The sequence below is a fragment of the Ostrea edulis genome, chromosome 4, assembly GCF_947568905.1.
Source record: "Ostrea edulis chromosome 4, xbOstEdul1.1, whole genome shotgun sequence".
NCBI lineage: Eukaryota > Metazoa > Mollusca > Bivalvia > Ostreida > Ostreidae > Ostrea > Ostrea edulis.
The window spans coordinates 19,604,883-19,618,855 of NC_079167.1; the positions used below are offsets into that span (position 1 = coordinate 19,604,883).

General features: G+C 37.2%; 1 protein-coding gene across 1 annotated transcript; it reads left to right on the top strand.

The window, feature by feature from the left end:
- Positions 1-937: 937 nt before the first annotated feature.
- Positions 938-12,980, top strand: LOC125669799 (ectonucleotide pyrophosphatase/phosphodiesterase family member 5-like). The gene is made up of 3 exons (XM_048904596.2): positions 938-1,393; positions 4,350-5,074; positions 12,359-12,980. Exons 1-3 carry the CDS (start codon positions 1,171-1,173, stop codon positions 12,695-12,697), a joined length of 1,287 nt encoding a protein of 428 aa, XP_048760553.2. The 5' UTR covers positions 938-1,170; the 3' UTR covers positions 12,698-12,980.
- The last annotated feature ends 993 nt before the right edge of the window (positions 12,981-13,973 follow it).

Here is a 13,973-nt window from a genome sequence, read left to right on the forward strand (position 1 = left end):
CTGGTGTTCACATACACGGTGAAGAACACGGGCCAGTACCACTCGATATCAACACTTCAGCTTTACCAAAGGTCGAGTGATAGTGTTGAGGAATCAAAACGTCAATGTGTTCAACGTGAGAAAGTTTTTGTTTTGACTCACTGAAAGATTGAAATTTTGGGCTCGAAGAAAAATCATCATTCGCTTTGGGTGGCCTGATTTAGCTATGACAGAAAACAGCGAACGCTTTCATTTATTTTTGTCACAAATATAGATTCTTTATTGATGGAAGAAATAAAGATAGTGTTTGAGGAATTTAATTGACATCAGACGTCTCCGGGAGCTGATAAGCCACTGAGCTCCGTTTTGCTTACGTCATTAACATGTGTGGCGAGCGCTTGTGCTTCTTTAGCTATCTCGCGCACGGACACACTCGGTGTTTCGAATTCGTGATAACCTGATCGCTTGCAATTTGAATTAGATACACATTTGATATTTTTGGTACTGAATAACTCTTTATATCTCTGAGGGGAAAAAATAAATAGCCTACTTTCAACAATTTAAAAGATGTTCGGAATTTAGAACGTTCGCCACTCAGATTTCTTTTTCAATAGATAGGAGTTAAATGTTCGCTTTCATTGAATTGGAATTCTATTTGTAAATTATAGATAAATAGATAGATAGATAGATAGATAGAATAAGAATAAGAGAAAAAAGTCGGAAGGTTATAACTTGACCACAACACATTCACACCAGTAAACCGCCGATAAACACTGGTGTAGCGATGTGCTGAGGAGAAAATGACCAGTTATATTCTTGACACACAATAGTAATAGAGGGCAGCTTTGAACTATAGAGTGTATATATACACGCCAGAAACATCAATTCAGAAGTGAGAACAGTATTAATGGGGAGACGCACAGAGAATGTTTCGCTGAATTGTTGATAGAGCCATACAAATTGTTTATACATGTTTATTTCGGCAATAGTAAGAGCGGGGACCACATGCTAATGAAACATAGGGAAAAGAAATATGGAGTAAAATCGAACGCACTATATGTACTTTGTTGGATCTGATAGTGTCATACCAGCTGAAGGAAGTAAATTGAGCGAGGTTAGTCATTGCGGTACATTCATTGGAAATCGAGCAATAGTTAAACAGTTTTTGTGCAACGTGAGTCGCCTACAGTCATGACCAACCTGGTGCTCAGTCTTCTGTTGCTCACTGCTGGTTGCGTAGACTCGCGCCGCAACAAAGTGTTGCTAGTCTCTATGGATGGTTTCCGTTGGGACTACGTGAAGTCGATACCAACTCCAAACTTAGACCGTTTGGCTGGATTGGGAACCCGGGCCGATTATGTAAACAACACGTTTTGTACGAAGACTTTCCCCAGTCATTTCAGTGTGGCTACAGGTAAGAGCTGCTGCAGGTCGATATTTCACCGGTGCAATTGAAGGTCTCAGAATTCCAAAAAATTATATGTCACAGTAATTGAAAAACTGAACGCGTTAAAGTTATGAACATTTGCGATTTTTCATTTCAATCTGTTGTTTACTTGACAGCAGCACTTGAAAAGCACTTTATGCACTAAACAGGGACAGAGCCAAATCATATCACTCGTTATGTGTAATCAAATCCAAATCAAAAGTACATTTTTGTTTGTTTTAGTTGTATTATTCTCTTTTTTCAATTCATTTTCATTTTATTGTGCTCTTCTTAGTTATTTTATTGATTTTTTTATTTATACATTTATCTATTCGATTACTTTTTTAAGACTTTAATTTATCTTTTTTTTTTCAAATTTAAGAAATTTGTTGGTCATAATGATATGGTCATAATAAATAACAGTAATGACACTGAGTGACTTTTTAAACATAACTCATCAGTAATTTTCAGTAAACCGGCTACCCCTCTAATCCAGTCATTTCCTGCAGCCAGACAGCTGGCCGGTTTGAAGAAATTGATTCTCAAATACTAGTATCTATGATACCTAAATCTTTTACTATTGTTTTAAAGTACAATATTTCCATGTGTAGCAGTAGTCAGTTATAAAACCAAGCATGTTGTTTTAATGATCTTTTTTTTTCTCTCGATAAAAGCACTGAGCATTTTACTGAAATTGAATATTCTTAAAAACTAACAACAAAAATTAGATATGAGAAATAAATGTCTAGAAGAATGGATCTGTTATGAGAGACGTGGAAATATGGACTAATTTCTGCCTCATCAGGTTCATACTGTCGTTGTTTATATGTCCCCATAATAGAAGTATTCTTCTACCCGTACATTCTTTAATTAAAGGATTTAATGGCGATTCAAGTCATCATGACCGTGTATTTATTGGACTCAGTGTCACATGATAAGTCTCGTCGTTTCTTGAAGAACTGATAAAGTAATATTTATATCCGGTGTACTATTGATTATCAAGTTGGAATTTAAAACTGAGGTCACAAGAGAGGAAATTCGGAAATCCCCAGGTATATTCCTGGATTTGCATATCGATTGTTGGTTTTTACCCGATGCATATAAAAATCCACCCTCATTTCTCCTGCCAATGGTCGACGTTTTGCAAATAAAACTGAGCACTTCAGCTTGATTGGCAGTAGGTAGATTTCCAACCCAGCATGCAAAGGTGTTATCAAAAACAAAACTTTCAACCATTTTTGAGAGGTACATTTGAATAACCTAAATAGAGTCAAACAAATGGATAAAACCTCGTCACACAAATGTAGCTACCGCTCGCGGGAAGGCTGTGGTGTCTGCGTGTCCTGATAACAATGTTACAGACACGTTACTCTTAACTTGAATTCGAAGGAATTCGATAACGTGATTTGTCCGTATTCCGTACCCTGGCGCTAAAAGATTTCTTCTCATGATTTTCAAACATACATGATATACATGTAATTGAATGTACCTGAGCAAATTTACAAAGTTTGAACGATTGTTTTGCGTTTTTCATTTTGATATATTTACATTCAGTGTGTTTTCTGTTTTATTTCTATTGCAATCCATTGCTTGCCATTTGCAACTATGAAGCACATTCAGTTTCAGTCTTGTTAGATCCGGTTTTGGTGCCGTCTGTCCGCGTGTGGATATAATTATACATTCCACGAACTCCGCGACCTATTTCGCGGCATTGTTGAAATTGTATGAAAAAAAAAAAAGTTTCCTGGTGTATCTTTTATATCTTGTATGAATTTACCTTAATAAATAACGCTTTTACCTATAATATACGATGGTTTATTTTTATAGTTTGTACTTCTTGAACTATATCTCTTTGCTATCGTCCAACTATGAACACCATTACCAAATATGGAGACCAATCAAGGTCAGGGGATTTTCAGCTGTTACGTTTGAATAACTTACAGGTCAATGGTATCTATCTTTACGTACTTGAAAGTATTAATATTTTTCATAAATACAGAAAAATAAAAATTAAAATAATAAAATGTCTTTCTCTGGTTTGTTAAACGGAGAATGAAGGGCGCAAACATTTCAGAAAAAAATTACTTAATCCGTGTTATCGGGTTATTCTTTTTTTCTGCAATATTTGAGACCTTCATGTCTCATTGAACAAACCAAATAAAGCACTTTATTATACGCTGCAGATCATTTTTAATTCATGAGGCCTTATTTTTGCGAGGATTCAATGATGAAAATGTATATACATATTGATGAGACATATCTTTCGCGAATTGATACTTATTACTTAAGTTTTGTACATCAAAAGTTTATTCACAAAAACTAAATTTTCGCCAATGACTATTCTCGCGAAATAACACGTAAACAAAGTTCTCGCGAATAAAGTATGACGATGCACGACCAATTCTATTTGTGTATGATAACTTGATACATCTCGCAGTAAATATAATACAGGTTTATCACATTTAACAGACAAAAGCACGGAGGCGACATTTTATTTCTCAGCGGGTTTTTTTTTTTTTTTTTTTTTTTTGTACATCACGTGATAGATATCCCTTTATGCCTCACCAAACTACCGCCAGAGTGCGTTTGAGCATACGATGGGGAGTTGACGAGGTGTATGTTTGCGTTACTGGTCTTAAAGGATTTCTGTCTGGTTAATATATAAGGCCAACCATTGTTTTAAATCCGGATTGATATGTTTTATACCATGAACCAGACCATCGGGTGTTTCCGCAGAACCTTACGGAAACACCCGAACGTCTATTGACAATCTTTTCTAGAATAATTGTTAAACTTGTGATGGGTAGAACCATGAGTGTTTTGAATTTTCTATCTAGGTACATGTACCTTATCGAGTCTTCTTACACCACCGACAATATACATAGACCTTAGTTCCAGAAAGTATTTGTTTCAGTGTAAGTGAAATTCATGTAATATCCTTTAGGTTTGTACGAGGAGAGCCATGGAATTGTGGGAAACGTGATGTATGATCCTGAATTTGATGAAACGTTTTCTCCGAGAACCAAGGACTCGAAGTGGTGGAATGGCGGTGAACCGATCTGGATCACAGCGGTGAGGCAGGGATTAAAGAGTGCCACCTACTTCTGGCCCGGAAGTGAGTCAGAAATCCGGGGTCTACGACCAACAAAATATAAGACGTATTCAAATGTGGATGTCCGGATTCAGATCGACACCGTTACTGATTGGTTAAAAGGTGATATTGACCTCGCGGTCATGTACTCCCCACAACCTGACAAGGCCGGACATACGTACGGACCGAATTCACAAGAACTTCGGGAAAAAGTCCAGGAAATGGACCAAGCGCTGGGGTATCTCCTGGATAAACTGGAAGAAAAGAAACTGACCTCTGTAGTGAATCTCATTTTAACTAGTGACCATGGCATGACAGAAATTGATTTCCAAAAGAAAAGAATAGAGATCGCGTCGTTAGTAAATATTAGCAACATTGTAAGACGATCCGACAGAGGGCCGCTTATGCACATTACCCCAGTAGAGGGGGAGCTGGAGACTGTGTACGCAGCACTCAACAGAAGCGACAAAATGACCGTGTACAAAAAAGATGATATCCCTGAATTCTGGCACTATAGAAATAATAGGCGGATCATGCCTCTTTTATGTGTGGCGGAAGAGGGATGGTCTGTGCTGTGGGTAAGATCTGAATATTGTTTTAGATGATGCAGTGGGTGATTAGTTATTTCGCGTGTCGGTTGACTACTGATTATGTGTGTACAGTAGTATGGGGAGGAGTAAATCACGATAATGTAATTGCACTAATTTTCAATATATACAAGGGAGAAATGTATGACGATTTAGAAATTAATACAGTCTGCATAATTTCCTTAACCAAATAATTTCTTGGGTATCCATTGACCCCAAAGTTCCGCCTAAAGCAAAATGGCTTGCTTTCTTCTACAGCATTCTAGCCGAATTTCCAACCCTCTGAAACATGTCACATCACGTGTTATTTACATGAATGTCTGTCTTCATTTTATGAACACGAGAGAAACAGTAACTACACATGTAGTTCACGTCCAATGCTGTAGCGTCTAATTCATGAAAATTATATACCTAAACAACGCTCAAATTTCCATGAAATAAAACGAATTTTATACGTCAGACTTTTGATGGTCCGTACTATGGGGCTTTTCCGTTTGTCCGTCTTTAATCTTTTTCTTGTGCTGGTCATAGATATATCTTTCATATTCAAATCTGTTCAGCTGATGGATCTTTGAGGAAAGGTACGTCGATACCAAAAAATAGGTTGCTATGATCTCCTTCTGACCATACAAACTCGAATCTTTTCCGGATCATATTTTGCGCACGTTTTCGCCTAATTTCATCAAACCTGGTCTGCTAATGAATCTTGGGTGGAAGGTAAATCGGTGATCTAAGAGTAGGTCATGGTGACCTACTTTTGAAATTTATTACGATCCACAGTCGCAAATGATAGTGTTACAGCTTATGAATTCGGGCATGACATCATAAATATGTATCATATACTGGTACTTCTGAACCGTCGTATCATGTAGTCTAGCGCCGCTTTTTTTTTTTTTTTTTTTTTTTTTTTACAAATGACACTTGAATTAATTTTTTTCAACATCAATGGGTTAGTTGGTTATTTATTGTTTAAAATCTTTCACTCACATGGAGACGTCAATATTGCCAGTGAAGGGCTGAAAAATTAAGGCCAATGCGCTTACGGACTTTGAGCAGAGAGGGATTTTTATCGTACCACACCTGCTGTGACACGGTACCTCGCTTTTTGCAGTCATCCGAAGTACCACCGCGCCCCATTTAGTCGCCTCTTACGAAAGCAAGGGATACTGAGGACTTATTCTAACCCGGATCCCCACAGTATCAGTGGGTAGAGAAGTAGTTACCGCACTGCTTATCGCACGAGATCGAGCTCCGCTCTCCTCCGGGTACTTCGTTTTCCTCCGAGTATTCCGCTTTTCTCCGGTCCCCCTCCCCCCCCCCCCCCCCCCACACACACACGGATGACCCCATATCAGATCCGATAAGAAGTTGCAGAACTTGTTTTTTAATCGTCGTAGAATAAAAAAAGTTTTAAATTTAGATTTGTATCCTCTCTGATACGTCTTTCCTGTGTAGCATTTAGAACCATTTTTGTACGTGTAATATTGAGGAACTCTTTTTATTATACCCCCCGCAACAAGTTGTGGGGGGGGGGGGTATACTGGAATCAGGTTGTCCGTCTGTTTGTCTGTCCGTCCGTCCGTCCGTCCGTCCGTCTGTAGACGCAATGGTTTCCGGACTCTAAAGCATTATCCTTTCCACCTACAGTCACCATATCATATATATGGACTACCCATGGGATGAAGATGTTCCCTATCGATTTTGGGGTCAAAAGGTCAAAGGTCAAGTGCACTGGACATCGAAGTAGGAATATGGTTTCCGGGCTCTAAAGTGTTATCCTTTCCACCTACAGTCACCATATCATACATATGGACTACCCATGGAATGAAGATGTTCCCTATCGATTTTGGGGTCAAAAGGTCAAAGGTCAAGTGCACTGGACATCGAAGTAGCAATATGGTTTCCGGGCTCTAAAGCGTTATCCTTTCCACCTACAGTCACTATATCAAACATATGGACTAACCATGGGATGAAGATGTTCCCTATCGATTTTGGGGTCAAAAGGTCAAAGGTCAAGCGCACTGGACATCGAAGTAGCAATATGGTTTCCGGGCTCTAAAGCGTTAATATCCTTTCCACCTACAGTCACCATATCATACATATGGACTACCCATGGAATGAAGATGTTCCCTATCGATTTTTGGGTCAAAAGGTCAAAGGTCACGTGCACTGGACATCGAAGTAGCAATATGGTTTCCGGGCTCTAAAGCGTTATCCTTTCCACCTACAGTCACCATATCATACATATGGACTACCCATGGGATGAAGATGTTCCCTATCGATTTTGGGGTCAAAAGGTCAAAGGTCACGCGCACTGGACATCGAAGTAGCAATATGGTTCGGTTTGTCATGCCATTTGTTTTTTACACTCAGAAAAGAGGTAGTTTATACCTATTACCAACACCCTTTGGGAGATTGGGGTAAGCGGGGGGTATTCTTAGTGAGCATTGCTCACAGTACCTCTTGTTTGAATTATTTCCCCTTCATATTAAAAACATGGGTTCTATATTTAAACACGGACGACAATCCCAACTTCCCGCATCTTTCCAACAAGCTTGGGAAAACGACTCCAATGTATCATGTTGACCAGATGTAAGTCATTAGATTTCACGGAAGCTCAATTTTCGTGGATGCTCCTAATCTACGGATTTCAAACCAAATGCGCAAAATAATAAATCACAAATTCCCACTGTATGACAAAATAATTCTACGAATGCGTGTATGCCAGATACCAATGCTTGTATCAGTCATAGTGGTACTTACATGTAGGGGGGGGGGGGTCATCTGACACATTTTTCATGAATAAATATTCAATAAATTTAATTATTATATATCCCCATTGCATTAAAAATGCCCAACTCAGACATCATCTGTACATGTTGTCGTTCAGTATCCTTATATAATGTTTACACGAGGTGGCAAAAAGTGTGTACTCTTCAAGTTGAACTGCAGAAGTCGTTGTCGCTTTTGGGACAACCCTCGTATTACCATAACGTCCGGTATTTACCAATTGAAATACAACTTTATGGTCTTTTTACAATATGTTTGCCAGAAACAATGAGATCTGCCCACGGTAAGTTAGAAATATAAAAGTACATATATATGTAGTAATTCATAGTTGGAAGAATACATTTTGTACACATTTATTAAACAGTATTATGATGCATGATAAGGAGGGGAACAATCCTTACCCAATAACAACACCTCACATGTCAGTGTTTATGGTGGATCAGCATTTTAGCCGAATCAACCAATTATCTGCGGTTAGTGGGCGGGGTTAAATTTTTGTTTAACATCAAACTGTTAATGATGGTTTAATTTTTGTTTCCATGTTGAGATGGTTTCCATGTTGAGATGGTTTCCATGTTGCATGTCTGAAAACGTCTTCGCTGAGTGAAGAAAATCAAAAGACACCATTTTGAAATTTCACGCTCGTCGGAAAACATTAATACATTTGTGCTTTTGAAATGAAGACAAACATACGTATTCGTGATTCTGGCATGTTTCAGAGGATCGGAGAGCGAGCTAGATCAATTTGAATAAATCAAGTTAGTCTGACCTAGACGGAGCCTTAAGGACACGTAATACAAAAAATGGATGCATGTATTGATATGTATTTTTATGCCCCCCTTTGAAAAAGAGGGGGTATATTGTTTTGCAACTGTCGGTCGGTCGGTCTATCGGTCGGTCGGTCTGTAGACCATGTGTTGTCCTCTCAATATCTTTCGACCCCTTTGCTTGATAACAACCAAACTTGGTACAGGGGTTGCCCTTGGAGAGTAGATGATCCTTATTGATTTTCAGGTCACATGGTCAAAGGTCAAGGTCAAACTGCTGGTCTTTACCCCATGTGGTAGACCATGTGTTGCCCACTCAATAAATTTTGACCCCTATGCATGATAACTACCAAACTTGGTACAAGGATTGCCCTTATAGAGTAGATGATCTCTATTGACCTTCAGGTTACATGGTCAAAGGTCAAGGTCAAACCTCTGGTCTTAAGCCCATGTGTTGTCCGCTCAATATCTTTTGACCCCTTTGCTTGATAATAGCCAAAATTGATACAGTGGCTTTCCTTAGAGAGTAGATGATCCCTATGGATTTTCAGGTCACGTGATCAAAGGTCAAGGTCAAACTGCTGGTCTTAACCCCATGTGGTAGACCATGAGTTGTCCGCTCAATATCTTGAGAACCATTCACTTGATTGTAATGATATTTCATATGTGGGTTGGTTATAAAAAGAAGAGGACCCCTATTGTTTTTCAGGTGAAAAGGTTAAAGGTCAAGGGTCAATCTACTCTGGACATAGGAATATACTGTCCGCTCAATATCTTGAGAACCCTTTGCTTGACAGACATCAGACTTGGTACACTGGTACATCATCAGGAGAAAATGACACCTATTGATTTTGAGGTCACATGGTCAAGGGTCAAACTAGACATAGGAATATATTGACCACTGAATGTCTCAAGAATCCTTTGCTTGACAGACATCAAACTTGGTACACTGGTATATCTTTAGAAGAAGATGACCCATATTGATTTTGAGGTCACATGGTCAAAGGTCAAGGTTCAAACTGGACATAGGAATATACTGTCCGGTCAATATCTTGAGAACCCTTTGCTTGACAGACTTCAAACTTGGTACACTGGTACATCTTCAGGGAAAAGATTACCCCTATTGAATTTGAGGTCAAAGGTCAAGGGTCAAACTGGACATAGGAATATACTGTCTGTTCAATATCTTGAGAACCCTTTGTTTGACAGACATCAAACTTGGTACACTGGTACATCATCAGGAGAAGATGACTACTAATGGATTTAAGGTCACATGATCAAAGGTCAAGGGTCAAACTGGACATAGGAATATACTGTCCCTTCAATATCTTGAGAACCCTTTGCTTGACAGACATCAAACTTGGTACACTCGTACATCTTCAGGAGTTGATGACCCCTATTGATTTTTAGGTCACATGGTCAATCCACTCTTGACATAGGAAGATATTGTCTGCTCAATATTTTGAATTGATGATACTACTCTCAATTAAATGATGTGTGTGTGTATAACCCTTTTCAATTTTGCACCATGGGGGGCATATGTGTTTTACAAACATCTCTTGTTTGACTTAGTTTGATTATAAAAATGCAAATATAAAATTCCTTTTAAAAAAAACATATAACCTTTTACAAATGTTCCCCACTGATATAGACATTATTCTGAAATCATGAGAATAAATCACATTCTTTACGATAAATTGTATCCATTTTACTTATAGAAACATTAATTTTGTTTTTCATTTTTAAACATGCTTGTTTTGTCATTAAAGTTATCAACTAGGACGTGAACACTTTTGATTCTGAACCGTGATTGAAATACTGAAATGTGTTAAAAATAAAGTCAGAAGAAAAATAAATCGGAGGGTGAAAAAAGTAACCTTCAAACTAATTTTATGAATACTATGTAAAATTTACCCACAGTGAATTATTTACTTACATACGATATTATTTCGACCATTGTTTCTATATATAAAAGGAAATCCTGATATCAAATTTGAAACAAGAGATTACAAAATGTATGAATTTTAATGTCAATGGCAATTTTTATGTACTTCAGAGCTGTTTTGGCCATTTTGACATTTTGGTAACAATCGGCAATGACTTAGGCTGTGACTGGTAGCTAGGCCCCTTTATTTTAGGCTTGGGTGATTTTAGCGCCATCAATATTTATGTAATACATGTATATATGGCTCATCCAAGCAAAGCGTTTTTATATATGGGATATTTTGATGAAGATATAATTACACATAAACAAAATTTATTATATATATATATACTGAATCTCCTGATACATATTAAAGCTGATACATTAATTTTATTATCTTTTTGCTACAGTATTTTGAAAATTTATTTGTGAGCATATACAAATGATCAAACAGCAGTTTTGAATTATATTTCACTTTAGATTTAGATGTCCCTGTTAAAGTTTGATTGGCTGTTTTGATGTGATATATGGCTAGCTGATGTGTGAATTTTGAAGATGTCCTATTTTCAGTAGCAAACGTTACTCCACGGATATCTATTTTAGTCAGTTTTAAGTAGAACATAGTACAGCACGGAAAAGTTAAATGAGTCACAAAATTCTCCATCGACAACTTATGACTTTTTCTACTGTGTATGATAAATTTATTTCTATTGTGTATAAGTGTATATAGATTAACTAGGAAGAGATAATAATTTTTTTTTCTTGTACTCGATCTTCTTTAATTTTTCTTTATTAATTTTCAAGAGACACTGGGTTTGCCGAGTGTCTCTTGAAAATTAAAAAATTCATGGAACAAAAGTTTGGTAAATCCGGTTCTGAACAAGCACATGTTATCATATCTGTTTCTCCCATTATAGAATGAGAGATTGATAAAACTGATTCCTAACAAGCACATGTTATGGGATTTATTTCTCCCATTATAGAATGAGAGTTTGATAAAACAGTTTCCTAACAAGCACATGTTGTTAGATCTGTTTCTCCCATTACACACTTACAGAACTTTTGGGTTTTGTTGACGTCTTTCCTTATATACATTTACAGGCTGTAATACGCGTGCTTTCGATAATCTGTCAAACTGATATACTCGGGTAAAATGTGAAGAGTGAAATATTAAAAACAACCATTCAAAATCGACCCAGGTAATTCATTCATAACATGTTTGTAAAATTAAAAACAAGGAAACAAGCGAAAAAGAAAAGAAAACAGTAAAGAACAACTGCACTGGACTGATGAGACAAAGTTGATAGAATTAGAAAATATCCTTTGTGATATATTTCTACGTGTAATATATTTCTACAATGTGTAAATAATATATTTCTACAGTGTGTATTATATTTCTACAGTAAACGATAAATTTCCGAACGGTTCTTTAGGATTTCGAGAATTTAAACCAGTAAAATGTCGAAACTATGAGCCCATGTACATATATAGCGATATTGAATGTAGTAGAACATAATGAAGGAACTTAAAGGAATTCTCTCTCTCTCTCTCTCTCTCTCTCTCTCTCTCTCTCTCTCTCTCTCTCCATACTTCAAGTTGAGAAACGATCCATTGAAGTACGCTCTATACTACAAAAATCTGTTATAAGTGCATTTACTATAACCATATTTTACTGTAATTGAACACGTGTGTTATTTGTAAATTACTTGTATTTTGAAAACAAACGCTTGTGTGTTTACACCGTTATATGATCTTTTTCACATTTCCTGTTTCTGAATCTCTTTTATACACTAGGACAAAGATGACCTAATTAACCACACGGACCGGGGGAACCATGGATACGACAACCGACTGTCATCAATGAAGCCGCTGTTCTTTGCGGCCGGCCCAGATATCCGCCGCAACTACACAATTCCACCTTTCCGGTCCGTGGATATCTATTCACTACTGTGCACTCTCCTAGAGGTCAGTCCCGCACCAAATAACGGAAGTTTTGAACGAGTGCGCAGCTTCGTGGTAAAACAACACACTGCCAGTCTTACGCACAACAGAACGTGTTTGCTATCTAGTCCAATACTACTTGTGTTTGCTTCTTTGTTGTTAAGTGTTAATTGTTTATTAAAACATATATAGGAAAATCTAATATGAACTATATGGCTATCTAATGCTTCCATACATGACATTTTTAATGATTTCGGTTTAGAATTTATCTTTTTTTCGAAATGAATTATTATGCTATAAAATCTTAATTATCATAAAGTTAAAGGTTTACACCTAAGGCTGTTGACCCACTGTAGAGAAGAGGAAAAAAAATGAGTTACATGACTGGCTGAAATCAAGAATAAAATTGTTCTTAACTTAAAAGAAAATATATTAAATGCTTGCATTGATTAAATAAAGGGTGATATTTACTGCGGATCGCTGTATGTTATTTTTAAAAGACATAACTTTCATTTTGCGTTAGCGCTTCATGAAAAATATGCGGCATGAAGCGTTGCTTTTAGTAACATAATGTATTTTCAAAAATGAAATTTATTTATATCTACATTTTATTTTTATTTCTGTCGTTAAAATAGACGTACTAGCGAGCGAAGCGACGAGCTCGCTCCAATGATTACGCAATTGAGTCACGTGGTTTGCTCTTCATCAGCAAACTTCCGCCAGAGTTCGTTTGCTTACAAACCAAACTCTTCCACTTAGACATTATGGGATAGCGATTTCTTAGGCCGCGTATACTGTGACGTCACTGTAGAATGAAGTTTGAGGAGAGGTCTATTCGTAGGTGACGTAATGAGGCCTCGACGGGGAGTTTGCTTCATCAGTTGAAAAATGATGGGGACTACCCATAATGCCTCCGGAAAAATGCCGCCGTCACTGCGGTATGCTTCTTTGACAACCCCGTAGGTAAAACAAATAAATAGTTTGGAAAGTACCACAAATGATTTTAAATTACAAACAATCTTTCCCTTACCTTCGTACGTTTTGTCGTGGATAATTGATTGGTTTGAAAGAAAAGAAAATATCGTAGCTAATGATGACGTCACAATGCACTGTTTCCATCAACCGCGTTATATTTCCCGCGTTAAATGAAATGCCTAAAGTCGTGTTGTAAGATGTCATGGGTCTTCGCTCATTTATCAAGATTTATACGCGCGTTTTTCACAACTGCAATGCGTTCATGGGGCTGTCACTACAATTTGCACCCATTGTTGTTTTAGAGTCTAGAACGAACTGTCAAATACTAGAGGGTATTTGTCTGAAATCATTATAGTTAGATAGTGAAAGGATGAAATATTTCTGTTGCGGTAGAATCTCGAGCCCGATTTGATGTAAATGGAAACATTTGAACGAGTGTGTCATTTGAATTATATTTTAAAGGTAACTCCATATTTGTACTAATATGGGTTCA

Bases quoted from the DNA above. Each gene is read 5' to 3' on its own strand.
- LOC125669799 (XM_048904596.2), top strand. From the start codon at position 1,171: ATGACCAACCTGGTGCTCAGTCTTCTGTTGCTCACTGCTGGTTGCGTA. The intron at 1,394-4,349 runs GTAAGAGCTGCT...AATATCCTTTAG, and splicing joins TCATTTCAGTGTGGCTACAG to GTTTGTACGAGGAGAGCCAT. The intron at 5,075-12,358 runs GTAAGATCTGAA...TTTATACACTAG, and splicing joins AGGGATGGTCTGTGCTGTGG to GACAAAGATGACCTAATTAA.